General features: G+C 31.1%; 1 protein-coding gene across 2 annotated transcripts in view; it reads left to right on the plus strand.

Moving 5' to 3' along the window:
- The window catches only part of Si (sucrase-isomaltase), an 85,869-nt gene that overhangs the window by 38,935 nt on the left and 30,332 nt on the right, over positions 1-16,602 (plus strand). For both annotated transcript variants that reach the window (XM_074073862.1, XM_074073864.1), the window contains exons 22-31: positions 1,160-1,248; positions 3,787-3,839; positions 4,467-4,637; positions 5,505-5,660; positions 11,327-11,533; positions 12,353-12,507; positions 13,704-13,872; positions 15,160-15,256; positions 15,367-15,479; positions 15,572-15,697. In XM_074073862.1, coding sequence (XP_073929963.1) covers positions 1,160-1,248; positions 3,787-3,839; positions 4,467-4,637; positions 5,505-5,660; positions 11,327-11,533; positions 12,353-12,507; positions 13,704-13,872; positions 15,160-15,256; positions 15,367-15,479; positions 15,572-15,697 — 1,336 coding nt within the window. The remainder of the gene's footprint in view (positions 1-1,159; positions 1,249-3,786; positions 3,840-4,466; positions 4,638-5,504; positions 5,661-11,326; positions 11,534-12,352; positions 12,508-13,703; positions 13,873-15,159; positions 15,257-15,366; positions 15,480-15,571; positions 15,698-16,602) is intronic.

A 16,602-nucleotide genomic window follows, 5' to 3' on the forward strand; every position in this document is an offset into this window, starting at 1 on the left:
TGTTCTTAATTAAATATGAAACATTAATATTTTCATAAAATTGAAAGATGTGTCAGTTTTTACATATTTCATCTTTCAATACACAAATGTCACAATGTTTTTCTTGGAGTTAAAATGTCTTAACTTTGAATTGGTAAATAAATGGATATTTAAGATTAGATAAAGAAAAAGAGAGAAACTCTGTTGTTTAGAAGAGTAAAATTTAGAAATATTTAAGAAAAAAGAAGTCATTTGCAAATTCTGGTCCTCTATTTTGCAACATTCATTCTCAAATGTCCTGTTTTAATTCATCTAACCACTATATTCCTTACCTTCTTGCTGTATTTTGTCTACCATGTATTGAATATCTGAAATTATAGTACTTACTTTTCCTTGTATGTAGTGTGTCTGTTGACTTAGTCTATAAACTTCATGAAAGTAAGAAGTTGCATTTCACAGTGTTAAATTAGTAACAGTGCCTGCCTCATAATAGGCTCTGTATTTCCTGTGTTTATTGAGGTAACAAATTAATAAGTTAATCTATGTATTTTAGTAATTTAATTATTAAGTGTTCTAACATTATTTTTAAAACTCTTTCATGATTATGTTCTCAGAAATTAGTTATAATTTAGACCCTTATTGAACAAGAGAAAGAATGTGTGTTGGAAGGAATAAATTATGTGTGGAATAATTTTTGGGTCACAGGGAAACTATTTTGACAAGAAAAAAATGTTTTTTATTGATCACATTTCTTGTTTCTGTTTTATTGGCATTATTTGTAAAATTATTAGAGAGTCCACTAATTATTTTAAAACTTTCATACCATATTTTCATTATTTTGTACATAAGATGTAGACTTAATCCATTGTAAGGTTATGCTAGTTGAACTGAGCATTGATATGAACCATTTAATTTTCCTTATTTGAATTGAAATGTTACATTACTCAGTTTTACAGATGTCATCACCTTCAAAAATTCATTACTACATTTTTGTATTTATTTATTTTGCATATTTCCCAAGAATATAAACTATCTCTGTATTCACATAACAACTGTCATTGAAAACTTTAATATTCATGTAAATTTATGACTATCTTACACTAATTCAGAACTTATTTATAGGATATTTCACATTATAAATTAATTTTTAGTTATAAATGCAAATGATTTTACTTAACAGCCGTAAGAATCCTCTAGGACTTATCGTTGCACTAGATGAACATAATACAGCAAAAGGAGATTTTTTCTGGGATGATGGAGAATCAAAAGGTGAGTGATATGCTTTTAGATGTTTATCCTGCCAATGTGACATTTTATCTGCATTGTTATAAATTGCAACCTTAATGGTAATTTTAGGCTTGGTGGTTACTTTATGAAATTTGATACTATCACTTGACTTACATATATTTTATTAAAATACGAAGCTTTGTGTGTTGGTTTGTTACTATAAAGCCTTTGATATGTACACATATATCTTTATATGTATACTTTACATATACATACCACTTTATATGCTGTATTAATATTTTTAAATTAGCACAGTTAATAAGTTTCCTGTTGTAAAAACTGTGACAGGTTTCCAATTGTAGGTAATTATAATACATAAGATTGTATTACTTCAAACAAGAAAAGAAACCCAACATTTAAAGCTTTAGTTAATTAACATCAAATTATTTGAGGTGTGAATATTTCACAATTTATTTCCATTATTGCAACTTAAATTTTGTTTGTTGACCAGCAAATTGTTGAATTCATTACATAAAAAACTAGTAACTGAGCTGGCTTATGTCATTAATTAACCCATAGTAAGTTATGCATTTAGATTTAATTAGTTACTTACAGCTTTTCTCGTAAATTTATATTTATTATCCCCTTTTCCTTAATAGATGATTATTAGGTGTTTTATAATTTGTGTACAAAATTTATAGCTAGCTTCTATTTTAATTCAGTATTTCTCAAATATGTATGAAAAATATTCTAAGTGCATTTAAATGTAAATGAGCACCCAAGTGTCTACCTTAATACCAAGAATTAGACTATGTATTATTGTAATTTCATATAACCTGAGAATATAGAATTTGTGAAAAAATTTTGGGTTTTTTGTGTGATGTATTTATAAAAATGGAGATATTTTAAAACTCTCACTGGGATTCAATAATTTTCTCACTTGTGATATTCACACTTAACCAACATTTGTTCAAATAAGTAATTCTAAGAATTAAAATCAAAATTATTCTATAAAATAGTCTATTCACTGGAAGATCTTTCTTGATGAAAGCTGAGTTAAGTAGTATTTAGAGTTATTTATCATAAGTGTCCTCCATTCTCTTGTATGTCTTAATGAATGCAATTTTTATGTCATTGTCCTGACTCCCAAATTCGTATGTCCGTATTAGACCACCGTGTACTTTACCTTTCTGCTTGTATATGTAACACAAATCTGAAACTACCTGTCCAAACAGAACTCAGCCTCACCATCATGTGTCTGTTGTACCTTGAGTCTTCTTTGTCAGTTGATGGTGACTTCATCTCTAAAGATGTCAAACATATTGAAGCTTACTATGCTCTTGTACAATCTCTCTTTTGATTCTTCATTCTAGATTCTCTTATTAGTTCTACTGCCATCACTAGTGTCTTCATTTTTAATTTTTGGTTTACAAGTGCATAGGTTTTGTTGATGCCTTTTGCAATTGACTTACAATCCAGTAGGTATGATTCCTTTAAAAGGTGATTCAAATCCTCACATCTTGTGCAAAACCCACTAACGACAATCCATTTACACAATTAGGAATCTCCATCCTTATACAAATCTGGAAGGCTTATCATGATTTGTGCTTTTGTATATCTACATACATTTACACCACACATTCCCCAATCCCCACTGCTGTTCATTTCCCCATTCAATGCCAGCAGACCAACAGTCTCAGTCTTCCTTAAATACTATGGACACTGAGCACACTACGGTGAGCCCTACAATGAGAAAAGGTTCCAAGCAATTTACTACATAGAAGTTCAGCAAAAGTAGATTCCAACTGAACCTAAACTATTGTAGCCATCAGATCCAGAATTTTCTGGATAATAAATTTTCAAGCAAATATACAACCAGTAGGGTGATCTTTAACACTGATTCTGAGTCTTATTTTATTCTTAAGGTTAAAATTATAAGTAAGATGGTGTCATTGATAGCATTTTAGATGAATCCTTGGATTCTATTATAATTTTAAGTTTCTGTCAAGTTATTTTAGCCTTAATACTCAATTTGTTTACAAAAAGCATGCTGTAAAAAGTTTTTTCATATTTATAAGAAAAAAATTAAAATTTTATTTAATTTTCCTCATTAAATTTTATTTCAGTTATAGATTAAAGTTTATTTATATCTTTAACATTTCCCAATTCATTCTCTTTCCTCAAATAATGAAAAGAGATATGAAATGAAATTGTGGTATGCCATATCTCCCCAGGAACAGCATTGCTGTATAAATTCATAGGTAGAGAACAGGATATAGTAGTGTTCAAAATAATACACTTGTAATAATGTATCTTTTACTGTAAGTTTTATTTTCTGTGAATTTCTACAAATATTTTACCACTTGTTGAAAAATTAAACCTTACGTTTACTTACCAAGAAGGTAAAACATCAAGTTAATTTGTTTATAAATGGTTGAAAAGTGATATAAAATGATCAATTTTTTAGTGTTTTTCAGCAATAAATAGTATTTAATCCTCAAAAAAGTGTTGTGTAACTAAAAAAAGAAGAGCAGATAATTTAGTTTCATTTTGATCAGATAATTTCTTTTTCCGTTTCAGATACCGTACTAAATGACACATATATTTTATATACATTTTCAGTTCAATCCGAGGTAAGAATTCTCCTGGGACATATAACTAAATGTATATTTTTTAATGTATAGTTTATTTTTTGACAGGGATTACTATTAAACCTTTATGTTTCCCTCCAATTTTAATGAAATGAAACAAAATCAATAGTTAAATTTAAAATATAATATTTTAAGATAATTTGCTCACAATTTAGAAATTCAAATGTGATAAAGGATTTTTATCATAAAATTGGGGAACTGAAAATTTAAAATCAATACATTTTAAAATGTTTTAATAGTCACAATGATAATTGGTTTTGAACTTGATTGAAGATGAAAAATGTATGCATGCTTTAAACTTTCAATAACTAATATGGATGATTTTCTCAGCAGTGTTTATTTATTGTTTTTGCCAAAGCCAAATTATTCTTTGTCAATGTTAATGTTAGAGTAAAGAGATTCGTAATATGATTTGTATCAGGAATGATTTAGTATATTTTTGAAAATATAGTTTTACAGTATATGTAGAAAAAATGAAAATTTGCTTGCATGGGAAGAGCTAGGGAACATAGAGAGGTAAATGATTGTATTTTTTCCTTTTCTCAAACCCTATAGTTATTACAGTTTTCATCTAATGACTTAATACTTATGTACTCTGTTTTTCTCCAGAACACTTTAGAAATTACATGCACACATTCATCATATGAGGAGGGAACATTTTTAGCATTTGAAACGATAAAAGTCCTTGGGGTGACAGAAACTATTACAGGAGTCACAGTAGAGGAAAATGATCACTTAATACATGTTCACCATAATTACAGTTATGATCCTTCTGACCAGGTAAATATAATGTTTTTAAATATTTTAACTGTCATATACTTTCCTAACTTAACACTGTAGAACCATTCAGGCACTTGTATTTTTTATATTGTTTTTATGACACATCTTTCTCTTACCTTCCATTATCTTTCCTTCCCTCCCTTTCCTTCCCACTTTCCCTTCCTTCCTTTCTCCCTCCCCCTCTCTCTATTTCATTCTTTTCTGTATAATGCCACATTAACTCCTCTATAACTTGTCCTCACACATTGCATAGTGGATACAATAAAGGACAATATTATAGAAATATGTAACTCTCTCTTTTTATTCTAGGAGCTTCTGTAATAAACAAAGAAATCAATTTTTTCTTCTCTGCATACTCTATAAGAGAATTAATGTTTACTTTATTTCTAGTATGTCTCAAGAATGTTCAGTGCCCTTGACCTCCCGGGAGCGGGGGACCACCAGGTTGCCTAAGGAGGGGTGAACCGGCCCAGGTCGGAAATGGAGCAGGTCAAGAATGTTCAGTGCCCTAAATTTCACATCTCATTCATTCTCTGTAGAACCCTCTTTTAGTAGGGATTTCTGTCTCATTTTACAGCAGAGGAAACTGAAGACAGCAGGAGATATAAAAATACTCAAGGACAATAAATGTCAGAACTAAGGAACTCATGTTTGGATTTAAAAATAATGAATATCATGCATTTTCTACAATCTCTTATAGCTATCCCATTTTTGAAGTTCTAACTTTTACATTTTTCTTCTTGCTATTCTTCAAAAAGTACATCAAAACTATTAATGATTGGTTTTGAAAAACTTCTGTGGTTGCCATATTTTTAGGTTGTTCATGGTTCAATTAAAAAAATAATCTTTACCTTTTCTTCTTCCAAGGTCCTTCTAATTACAGATCTCAACTTGAATCTTGGAAAAAGCTTTCGAGTGAAATGGACACAGTCTTTTGTAGAAAGTGAGAGATTTGGTTGTTATCCAGATAAAGACACTGTAAATGAAGACGATTGCAAGAAGCGTGGTTGTTTGTGGGAAACGGTAACAAGAATTTTAATTATGACTCATGATATGATTTCTGAATAAGCATTTCAGTTTGAACTTTTCCTGTTACACTTTCTAATTCTTCAACATATAAATTAAATTCATACAGGAAATTATGTCAAATTAACACTTCTGATAAAAAAATCCATCTTTAACATTAATTAATTCTTCAATGACAAAGCTTGGGAAATGCCAACTTGGTTGGATGTGTAAATTGCTTTCCAGTTACATTGGATGGTATAAATTTATTTAATAAAATAGCACTCTGTTTGTTGCACTTTATTAGACATTAGGGCTGTAAATGACCAGCTAAATTGACTATAATATTTGCCATTGGTAGATAGTATTCAAAAGCATTGTTTCAAGTTATTACAACTTATGAAACTGAGTAATGGGTTAGGTCTGTTCCACTAAGGGTAACAATTTCTATCTGATAAGTTTGGACATTCTTTCAACAAAATAATAATGGCCTTGGATGGCAGATGTTTTTACTAGTGTTACAGGATAAGAGTATAGGAAATGTCCACTCTTACTATGCTGTTCCTTATTTTGGGACTTTTGATTTCACAATGGGTTTTTGAGAGCAGAAAAATTTATTTCATACAACACTAGTTAATTTCTCCAGTAAAATTAAAATACATCTGCCAGCAGAATCCTAGGAATGTCTGCATTTGTATGAGACAATACATAGAGTCTCTGCTTCTAGAAAAAAAAATTGCGCCATTCCTCTTCATTGTTTGATAAAGCCATATAATTTTTATGATTGGAAAAGATCTAGGAGAAATTGATGATAGGAAGAAATGAGGAGGAGGAAAGAATCTGAGATCAAGGGAAGACAAATGGTGGAGTATATTTCATTTCTCCTGTACCGTCTGTTTAAATTACAGCTCTGCACTCAAATCCTTACCCATTCCCTGCTGCCTTCAGAGCATGCTTACTTACTTCTCTTATCAAAAGCTAAATAATAACACTAAAGCACAAATATTGTCTAGTCATGAAAATGTAAAATACTTTTCCTAGAGCTATTACCATTTCATCACATTACAGATTATTTTGTTTTGTTTTACCTTTTTGAGACTGGGTGTCACTCTGTATGTTAAGCTAGCCATGAACACACAAACTTCATTACTCAAACTCCTGAGTCCTGGGATTACAGGTGTGTACCACCATGCTCCACACAGGCCTAGTAGCTTAAAGATTCTGATATCAAATAAGTGAAGCTTTAACTTTAGGATAACATACATAAGAAGACTATTTTATTTGGTGATTTGAGCTATAGACATACTTTTCTGTGTTTCTTTATACTACACTGTCTCTCATTTAAAAAGTATTTATTGAAACCTACGGTATTCTATTCACTGCTCTTGTTGAACAAAATAAGACAAAATACACCTCTTCTGTTTGAGTTCATATGTCACTGTGAGAAAAAAACCAAATAATGTGCATTATATTACACGCATATTCTGTAGAAAAATTAAGGTGGGAAGGGAATGGGTGGAAGAATTCCAGTTGTATAATATTAGCAATAGAACAGGACAGGTTTATTTGGGGAAGTGACGTTTGCCTTAAAAAATGAAGGAAAGAATGGGTGGGACTAGCATTCCAGAAGAAAGAAACATCACTCTGAATTGTCTGAGAGGTAAGCGATTCCCTGGTTTGGTTCATAACTAGCAAAGAGGCCAGAATTCTGACACAGAATTAATGATGAGAAGATAAACAGGAGAAGAGATCATAGATGTTGAAAAAGATAATGTAGATCAATTATTCAGGCCTTTATTCAGTATTATGAGTTTTACCCTGAGATAGGATGCTACTGTGACACCTAGTTGACAAGACTGAACTTCCTTATTAATGAAACCAAAAGGCTGTGCTTAAAATAGACCAAGGCAGGGAGACCACAAATAAGTATGTGATAATAAGCAAGTTAAAATAAAATGAACAAAATGATTCAGTGTGGTAATAGTAGAATTAATAAGAAGTAATTCACTATGTGCTTATTTTTAAGATAAAGCCAAGAAACTTTGTTCTTTGATTGGATGTGGAATATGAGACAGACAAAAGATAACAATAGCTCCAAATTCTGATTTGATTATCTGGGGGAAAAAGTTATAAACAGATTAAGAAATCTGTGGGGGGAATATAAGGCTTGGCAAAGAACCACAAATTGTGGTTGAGATTTCTAATAAAATTCCAGTGTATCTATACATGTGTGATATGTGTTTAAATCTTTGAAATGGAGAGTTTTATATCACAGGTTGGCTATACAATTAACAGTCAGTATGTATGCAGTGTTTAAAGCCAGGTTATGATCTGACATCATGAAGGCTGTGAGCTTGAACAGATAAGGGAAGAAGATATCAAGGATAGAAACTTGGGTCATTACAAAATTTCATCAGGACAATTAAGAGGAATAAGTATGGAAACTGAGGAAGAACAGCAAAAGTGTTAGGTTGAAAGAAAAGAAAATACTGGATCCTGGAAGCCTAGTGATCAATATCTTTTAAGATAGAGAAAATAATTAATTGTGTGAATTATACTACAAATCAATAAAATGAAGTCTAAAAACTGACATGTATATTTCACACCATGAAAGTCTTTGATAACATTGAAAAGTAAAATATTGATGGACTGCTCAGAGTATCCTCCTAGTTAGAGGATTTCTTATGAAAATGAAGCAACAAATTGCAGACAGTTAATACACTAAGTATAGTAAATTATGTGTGTTCTCTAAAGAAAGCAACAAAACTTGGGGTAATAGCTGAAGAAGTTAGTGAGGTGATGATTTCTTTTTTACTTTAAGATGGAAGAAATACAATCAGGTAATACTGGTAAGGATAACTTGCATGAATGTAACATTAGCAGTGTAGAAGAGTGGGGAGGTGAAGAAGAAATGCTTTTGCAGGCCTTGTGTGTATTGGATACTCAAATAAAATGTTTTCTTTAGATATAAGTCAGACAGTACCTATCATGGAATAGGAAGTGAAGAGGGAGGCAGGTATGGTTTTTTAGTCATAATGTTTGTTCTGATGGCTTTCCTTTTTACACTTAAGTAACAAGGAAATCCATGCGGTGATGATGAGAATAGGATGGTCAGAGAAAAAAGAAAAATGAAGTGCAGGGCAGGGTGATGGGGAAGAAATAGGGAAATAAAGGATGATCCCATCACTACGACTCACTGGGTCTTTGTGACTACAGGAAGGGAGGACAGCCGCATGGTTGCACATATTTCTCAATGCTTATGTGCACAATTGTAGGCATTGAAAATGCAGAGTTTAGATTTTTTTTTCCATGATTGTGGTTTTGTCAGTGAGTGTAAGAAGTCTAGCGATTTGTGTATAGATTGAAAGTGAATGAGAAAGTGTGGCGTTAGTGATGGAGAAAAGATATAAGCTTGATAAGGAAGGAACAAAAGCATCAAGGGTGAGGAACACGTAAGGACTGCATGGTTTGGTTACTACGGCTGGCTGTGGTCACTGCTTACTAACATAGATGCCAAATATAAAACTACCTGTCTCCAAGGTTAACATAGCAGGAAATTATTTATATTCCCTAAGTCACTGCTAATTTCAGAAAAAAAAATATTACTTTTGGATTCTTCCTAATCATCTCTGAATTAACCTAATTTCATGCCTGTACTTAAAATTGACATCAGATCACATGAATTCAGTAATGATATATTGTAAGAGCTTATGAAAATATCACAATGTATCTCAGTACAATGATAACATAATAAAAAAGAAAAAGAAATCACATGAAATCTAAGGGTGCTAACTGGTCTACCATCATCTGAAAAACTCAGATCTAAAATTCTCAGAATTACATTTCAAGGAGTAACTTCTCTACTTCTAAAATATATAGATATATGTGTAAAAGGGCAGTTTTGTGCATTAAAAATGCTTAATGATATATTTTAAATTCAGTTAATTCAGTATTTCTGAGGTAATTCAAGTATTTTAAAATTTCTTTCTGTAGAATATTCTATGGGTCTTTACCTTTCTCTTTTTTCTGTTCTCTTCTTTCTTTTTCTTTATTTCACTTCTCCCTCTTTCTCTCTTTTTCTTTTAATTCCTTCCTCCCTCCTTCCCTTGCTTCTTCCTTCCCTCCTTCTTTTGTTCCTTCCTTTCTTCCTCCCTCCCTCCCTCCCGCCTTCCCTTCCTTGCTTCCTTCTTTCTTTTCAGTGCTGGGAATCCAACCCAAGGCCTTGAGCATGCTATGCAATTGCATATCCCTTATGCAATATATTCCCAGCCCTTATCACGTAGATCTTTAAATGCCCCTATGATAAAAAAGCTATGAAAATAACAATATTGATGGGAGCTATCAATAAGAAAGACCAATGAGATGAATGACAGAATTAAAAGGATAAAAGGTAGAAAAGTAGGTATGAGGAGTCATAGACAGACTTGGGAATTTTCTAAAGTCAATTATATTCCTGGTTCCTTTCAGGAAGTGCATTTGGAATAAGTATGATAGTATTCATATCAGGTAAGGATTACTTTAAACTGACACTTTAGCACCTAAAATCTGAGTAGATTAAGCAAAACAGGACTTATTTTTCTCTCACAGAAAAGAATCCCAAGCTTAAGACACTGGTCCTTTAATGTCTTCAATGCTTTGGGTCCTCTTTATTTACTGTATGATTTTTATCTTCAAGTTTTATCATGGTTTCAGCCAATGTGTTTGCATTCTACCCACATTTGGGGAATACAGAAAAGCAAAGGTCATTCAAATTTAACCAGTTTATATCCCGTTCTTTTGAGGAGTTTTGGGGATCATACACAACTTCAATTTGGTAATTGTAGATGAGTGTGCTGCCTTTCCTAGCAAAATAAGTCAATAAAAAAGGAAAACAAGGAGAAGGAATTTTGGTAAATCAATTAGTCTTTGGTCCACAGTTAATTATTTTTTTCCTAAGTCTTAGCTCTCACACTAATTAGCTCAAGTAGTTCTGATCTTTGGTCACAGGTCCCATTTTAAATACTGGTCAGGATGTAATTAGCCAGCATAGAAACTAGTCATAAAAGAAGTTGAACTAGTGTCATTATAATTAGAAAGCAAAAATCTATACACATGTGCTTTTGAAGGTTGTCACAGGCCCATTTTCACAAACACAAACAAATCATTATGAAGAGTAAGACCAAGTATGGGAGAAAAATGTATGCGTAAACATACTAAATTTTTGTAAGGGCAACCTAATCCAATTCTATTTGTTTCAATTGAACACTTGAGGCTTTTGACTTTCTCCTATGCTGGTCTATCCTTAGACTCAAAATATAAATATTTCATTTAAAATTTTGGAACATGGTGTCTCAAATGCATAATAGATATTTGCATTGTAAATCACATAATATGTGATTAAACATAAGTCTACACTATTTTTTTCTAATTTAGATTATGTCCTCTTCTCTTACGTATTTATCTAAATTAATCTCATATAATAGTTATACAAGGGGTTTTGTCGTGTTGTTTCCATATCTGCATACAATGTAACCTAGTTAGGTTTATCTCCACCACTATTCTCCCTCACACATTTCCTCTCTTTTTAAAATGACTTCTGCAGGTTTCAATGTTCCATCTTCATGCACACATGTAAAGTTCACTATTTTTTTATTCCAATATTCCAATATTTATATTTTCTGACAATGAACATACATTATTTTTAGGATTCTTCAGGCACCAATGCACCTGAGTGTTACTTTGCTAGAGAACACAACCCTTATTCACTTTCGTCAACTCAGTATTTATCAACGGGCATAATCGCTGACCTCCAGTTTAACGATGCAATTGAAAATACACAACTGCCATCTTACCCCATCTCGAGGCTTCGTATAGAGGTGAAATACCACAAAAATGACATGGTGCAGTTTAAGGTATGTTTAATATAAACTGTCCCAATATTTGGCAACTATCTTGAGATAAAAATATATTGCATCCATTAGATTTGGGAATTTCAATATAATATTAATTGACTTGACATTTTGATTCTTTAAAAATATAATTTCTGATAAAGCAATTATTAAGTAAAGAGTGAACAGATGAAAGTTCTCACTTTTGCTACCTGTGAATTATTAAACATGCAGTGGTAATTTTTAAAATTAATTTTTGTTAAGTAGAGAAATCACTTAGAATTAAATTATCTTCATAGTTCCATCAAAATAAACAAAACAGAATGCTTACTGTGTCCATTATTTCAAAAATACTGTTTTTAATTTTCTGTCTAATGCAATAGGAAATCAAAAAGAAATAATTTGTTTTAATATTTACAGTTAGTAATTATATTTTTAAGAACCACAGACACGAGCAAACACAAATTAGTTTAAACACTTATTGCATGATTATATGTTTGACAAAATATTGAAAATTTTGTTTAACTATGACGTGATATGAAATTATAAATATTCCATAAAATGGAATATTTAATCTTAAATGTTTCATTTTTCATTTCTTGGTCTGTGGAAAATGAAGTCCAAAGCATTTTTTAAAAGTTCAAAATAAATGTTCTATTTGATTCGAAATTGTTTGTACATACGGAATGCTATATAGGCTTTATTGGCCATGGATTTAGAATTAGGTATTTAGAATTGGTCAAAAATATTCTTGTGTCGAGCATAATCTAAAATTCTTTATATCTGTATGCTATGTCAGCAATAAGAACAAACTCTATATTCGTTACTATCTCTGTGCAATAGATTTATGATGCTGAAAATAAGAGATATGAAGTTCCTGTACCATTAAACATTCCAACCACTCCAGAGAGTACGTATGAAAACAGACTTTATGATGTTGAAATCAAGGAAAACCCTTTTGGCATACAGATTAGACGGAGAAGCAGCGGAAGAGTTATGTAAGTTACTGAATTTTTTGATATGAAGGATATTAATTTTAGCTTATGAATGGAAAAGCAAGTTGGTTGTATTGACAGCCTTCACAAGGCTAGAATAGCAACATGGTAAAAGTTTTAGCTGTGTAAAATAACTTTGCCAGTTTTAACAGCTTAAAACTGCACAATTAGCTTATCCAAATAACTATCTAAAAGGACTGGTCTGAATTTTCATTTACACTATGGAGTAGATAATTTTCATTAATTAATATCAGTCTCAGTGTTCTAATTGAGAGCCAAATTAAGAGGCATGATGAGTGTCAGTAAGGACAAGTAATTAGAGCTGAGATATGTAAATATGTTATTAGAATATTATTTATAAGGGATGCAATTCTTTTTCTTCCTGGTATTGATGGAAAGAAATTGAGACATAAATCTATATTTTTTAGGTTTCTGTGAATGAATTTATTTAAAATTATTGTCCTTATTTCAGTCAGGCTATACTATATTAAATATACTTTCATTTATTTTAAGTGTGATATACCATTCTTTTGTAATATTTCTCCCTTTTTGTTCCATATATAGAAAATTTTTGCCACAATTATCTCAAGGGAGAGAGATAATGAATGATATAGCATTTTGATGACACATATTATTAAGTAACTTTTAATTTGGGCTTTTTGAAGGAAAATGGTTCCTTTATTTTTAATTTGTTCTATGTTAAATTTATGTCCTCATGACTTTTCCATACATGCATATGGTACTTTGACCATATTGACTCCTCTCTCCACTATTTTCCCCTCCCCTTCTATCTCCTTACTGGTCCTCCTTTAATTTTCATGACCTTGGCTTTTTTGTGTAGCTTTGTATCATTTTATTTTGTTTACCCCTTGCTTATACAAATGAAACAAAACATTTGATACTTGATTTGGTGGGACTGCTTATTTCAGTTAACATAATGATTAGTCAAACATGAACAGTTATGTTATTTATATTATTTTTCACATATGAAATATGTTTTATATATGTGTAGTCCTTAACTCAGTCAAACAAAAATTGTGTTACAGTAATTTTCTGTAATATTTAACACCTGAGTCTAATTAGGCATATAGGGAAAATATTTTATTTCAGATGGCCAAAAAGAAGAATTAGCATTATGATTTGTGATATCATCTTTTATGCATTTTTGTAGGAATAGAATTTTTTTCTTTTGTTTTCAGTTGGGATTCTCGCCTGCCTGGATTTGCCTTTAATGACCAGTTCATTCAAATATCTACTCGTCTGCCATCAGAATACTTGTATGGTTTTGGGGAAGTGGAACACACAGCATTCAAGCGAGATCTGAACTGGCACACCTGGGGCATGTTCACAAGAGACCAGCCTCCTGGGGTAAGTACCAACACGCCACTCCTCATGAGGAACCAAGACCATTAATGGGATCCAGGTCACTACTGTGTAGCTTCATACTTCAGTATTGAAGTGCACAATGAAATCAGGCTAGAGATTACCAGAGCTACTACAATGATTTTCTGAAAAGTAAAAAATATTATCATAAATTTTTGATAAAGGTTAAGGAAAGAAAACATTTTGCTTAACTACAATAACAAGTCAGGATGTTGATGTAATTCTTTAACCCTTTCAACTGCATAGGAAGAACATAAAAGTTCATTATTCCTAAAAGTGACTGTTCAGAGTCCTTCTCAATTATTATTTTTCCTTCTCAGGCAATGATTTGATATTTTTTTACAGCTATAGCTGTATGCTTTTATGGGGTCAAACTACATCTTTAAAAATATTTCATATATTTATGAAACTTTTCCCAGAGTTCTGTCTTGTTAATAGGACATACTTTATGAATAATTTATTCACTTTACAACATATAATCTTAGTTATAATTGTTATAAACATACCATGTAAAATGCATTTTAATAAAAATATAGGTCATTTTCATTTTCCACATGTAATGTGTATGTAAAAGATATATTCAGTAACAAAATATAAATTTGTGTACTTTTGCAACCATCTTTATTGTGAGGTGCTTAATTTTCTCACATAATAGTCTAAACGTTTTTACTATAATAGCCCAAATAAAAACATGGTTTTTAATTTACATCATCTTGGAATAATGTTTTTTATCATAAACTTCTTAAAAATTCTTGGACATTGGTGTAGATATTATTTAATATAATCTTGTTTCTTAATACATAAAATTAGTGAAACTGAAGTGTGGGGAAATGAATTAAATGTTTTGTGAATGTAAAATTTTATATCTTTATTAGCTTATTTTCTTGATAGCTTGGTTATTTTAATCACTTTAATCATTTCTAGGACATTGTGTTAGAGAAAAAGAATTGTTAACTTATAAATAAAGGAGGATATATATCTTCTGGGGAAGAATCCAGCTATCCTAATGTCAATGACATTGTACATCAGTTAATGTGACAGATTTGTGAAAATTACATGTTTATATATTCATTCGCATGTACTAAAGCAGTCATAGTTCAAAAACAGAGAAATTATTTTCCAAGAGTTATACATTTATTTTAATTCAAGGATAGTTTGAGTGCACTAAGAAGGATCATTAAATTCCAAGTGTCAATTTATATTGAATTTTTAAATAACATTGATTACACACTATTGTTACTAAGTATGCATTATGCTTAATTTTTATTTTAGTATAAACTGAATTCCTATGGATTCCATCCATATTATATGGCTCTTGAAGAAGAAGGCTATGCTCATAGTGTTCTCTTACTGAACAGCAATGCAATGGGTAAAACACTTGTTTGTTGAATTCCTCATATAAAATATTACAAATTCAACTTTTTAATAAATTAATATCTTAGACATAGATAAAAATAGAGTCTTATTTTGGACTTCCAGATGTTACATTCCAGCCCACTCCTGCTTTAACTTACCGTACCATTGGAGGAATTTTGGATTTTTATATGTTTTTGGGCCCAACTCCAGAAGTCGCAACACAGCAGTACCATGAAGTATGATTGTGTATTTATTTTATTTTACACAATATTTTCTTTATATTGCAAAATCATCCTCTTATATCTTCTATAACAACTTTTTTTTAAAGGTAATCGGTCCACCAGTCATGCCACCTTATTGGGCTTTAGGATTCCAATTGAGTCGTTATGGATACAGAAATACTTCAGAGATAAAGCAACTGTACGAGGAGATGTTGGCTGCTGAGATTCCCTACGTATGTACATCAATTATAAGATAGTGTTAAATATGGAATATATAAAAGCAGAATGAAATACATGTTTAGATCTTGTTAACACCTTATAAACTGGATACACAATTTTTATATAATATCTGTATCAGATTGATAAAGGAGAAGGGATAACAACATTCATTTTCCTTCTTTCTCCTCAGTTCTATGACCTTGACTTGTACTAAACAAGTCTGCATGCACTTGTTCTCCCCTCATAAATTTTGGGTTGCATAGGCAGACAGACACAATGTAGAGTCCACAGTAATCTGTATCCATTAATTAATGTGAAAATTTATAGAAAAACTGTTACATGTGTAGCTGAGCTATGTCACTCCTGGAAAAGACAATAGTAGTAATGTATAATGCAGATTTGAGGTTTTGTGAAATATTTTCTTCCTTCAATATTTGGGAAATTATGTATTTTAAAGTACTACAAATAATCAGCTCCTGTACTACAGTATTTTATCAAGAATAAGGAATGCCAGGAATCCTCTTAGTAACATGTGAACTTGGTGTGTACGAGCTCATTCTAAAAATATTCAGAAAATCTTCATTTTAAGACTTTTGTACTGAGGACATTACCATGGGAAAACTGGTGATATAGACATATGTAAGTGCAAATTCAATTTAAAAAAGAGGTTTTCGGTATCATCCTACTATGTCACCCATCATTTTTGAAGAACTAGAAGAAGAAAGCAAGCTAATGTTGATTAACAGAAAATAATTAACATACTAGCTATTTAGGGATATATTGAAGATTCCATGATAAAATTTACACAGTGGCTAATTTAACTTTGTCCACAAATTTCAATATGTAAGCAGCTTTTATAGATAATACAAGAGGAATCAAACAATAATGGATGGTTTTTTTTAAATTTTCCTTTCCCCTT

Source organism: Castor canadensis, chromosome 5 (assembly GCF_047511655.1).
Source record: "Castor canadensis chromosome 5, mCasCan1.hap1v2, whole genome shotgun sequence".
Lineage (NCBI taxonomy): Eukaryota > Metazoa > Chordata > Mammalia > Rodentia > Castoridae > Castor > Castor canadensis.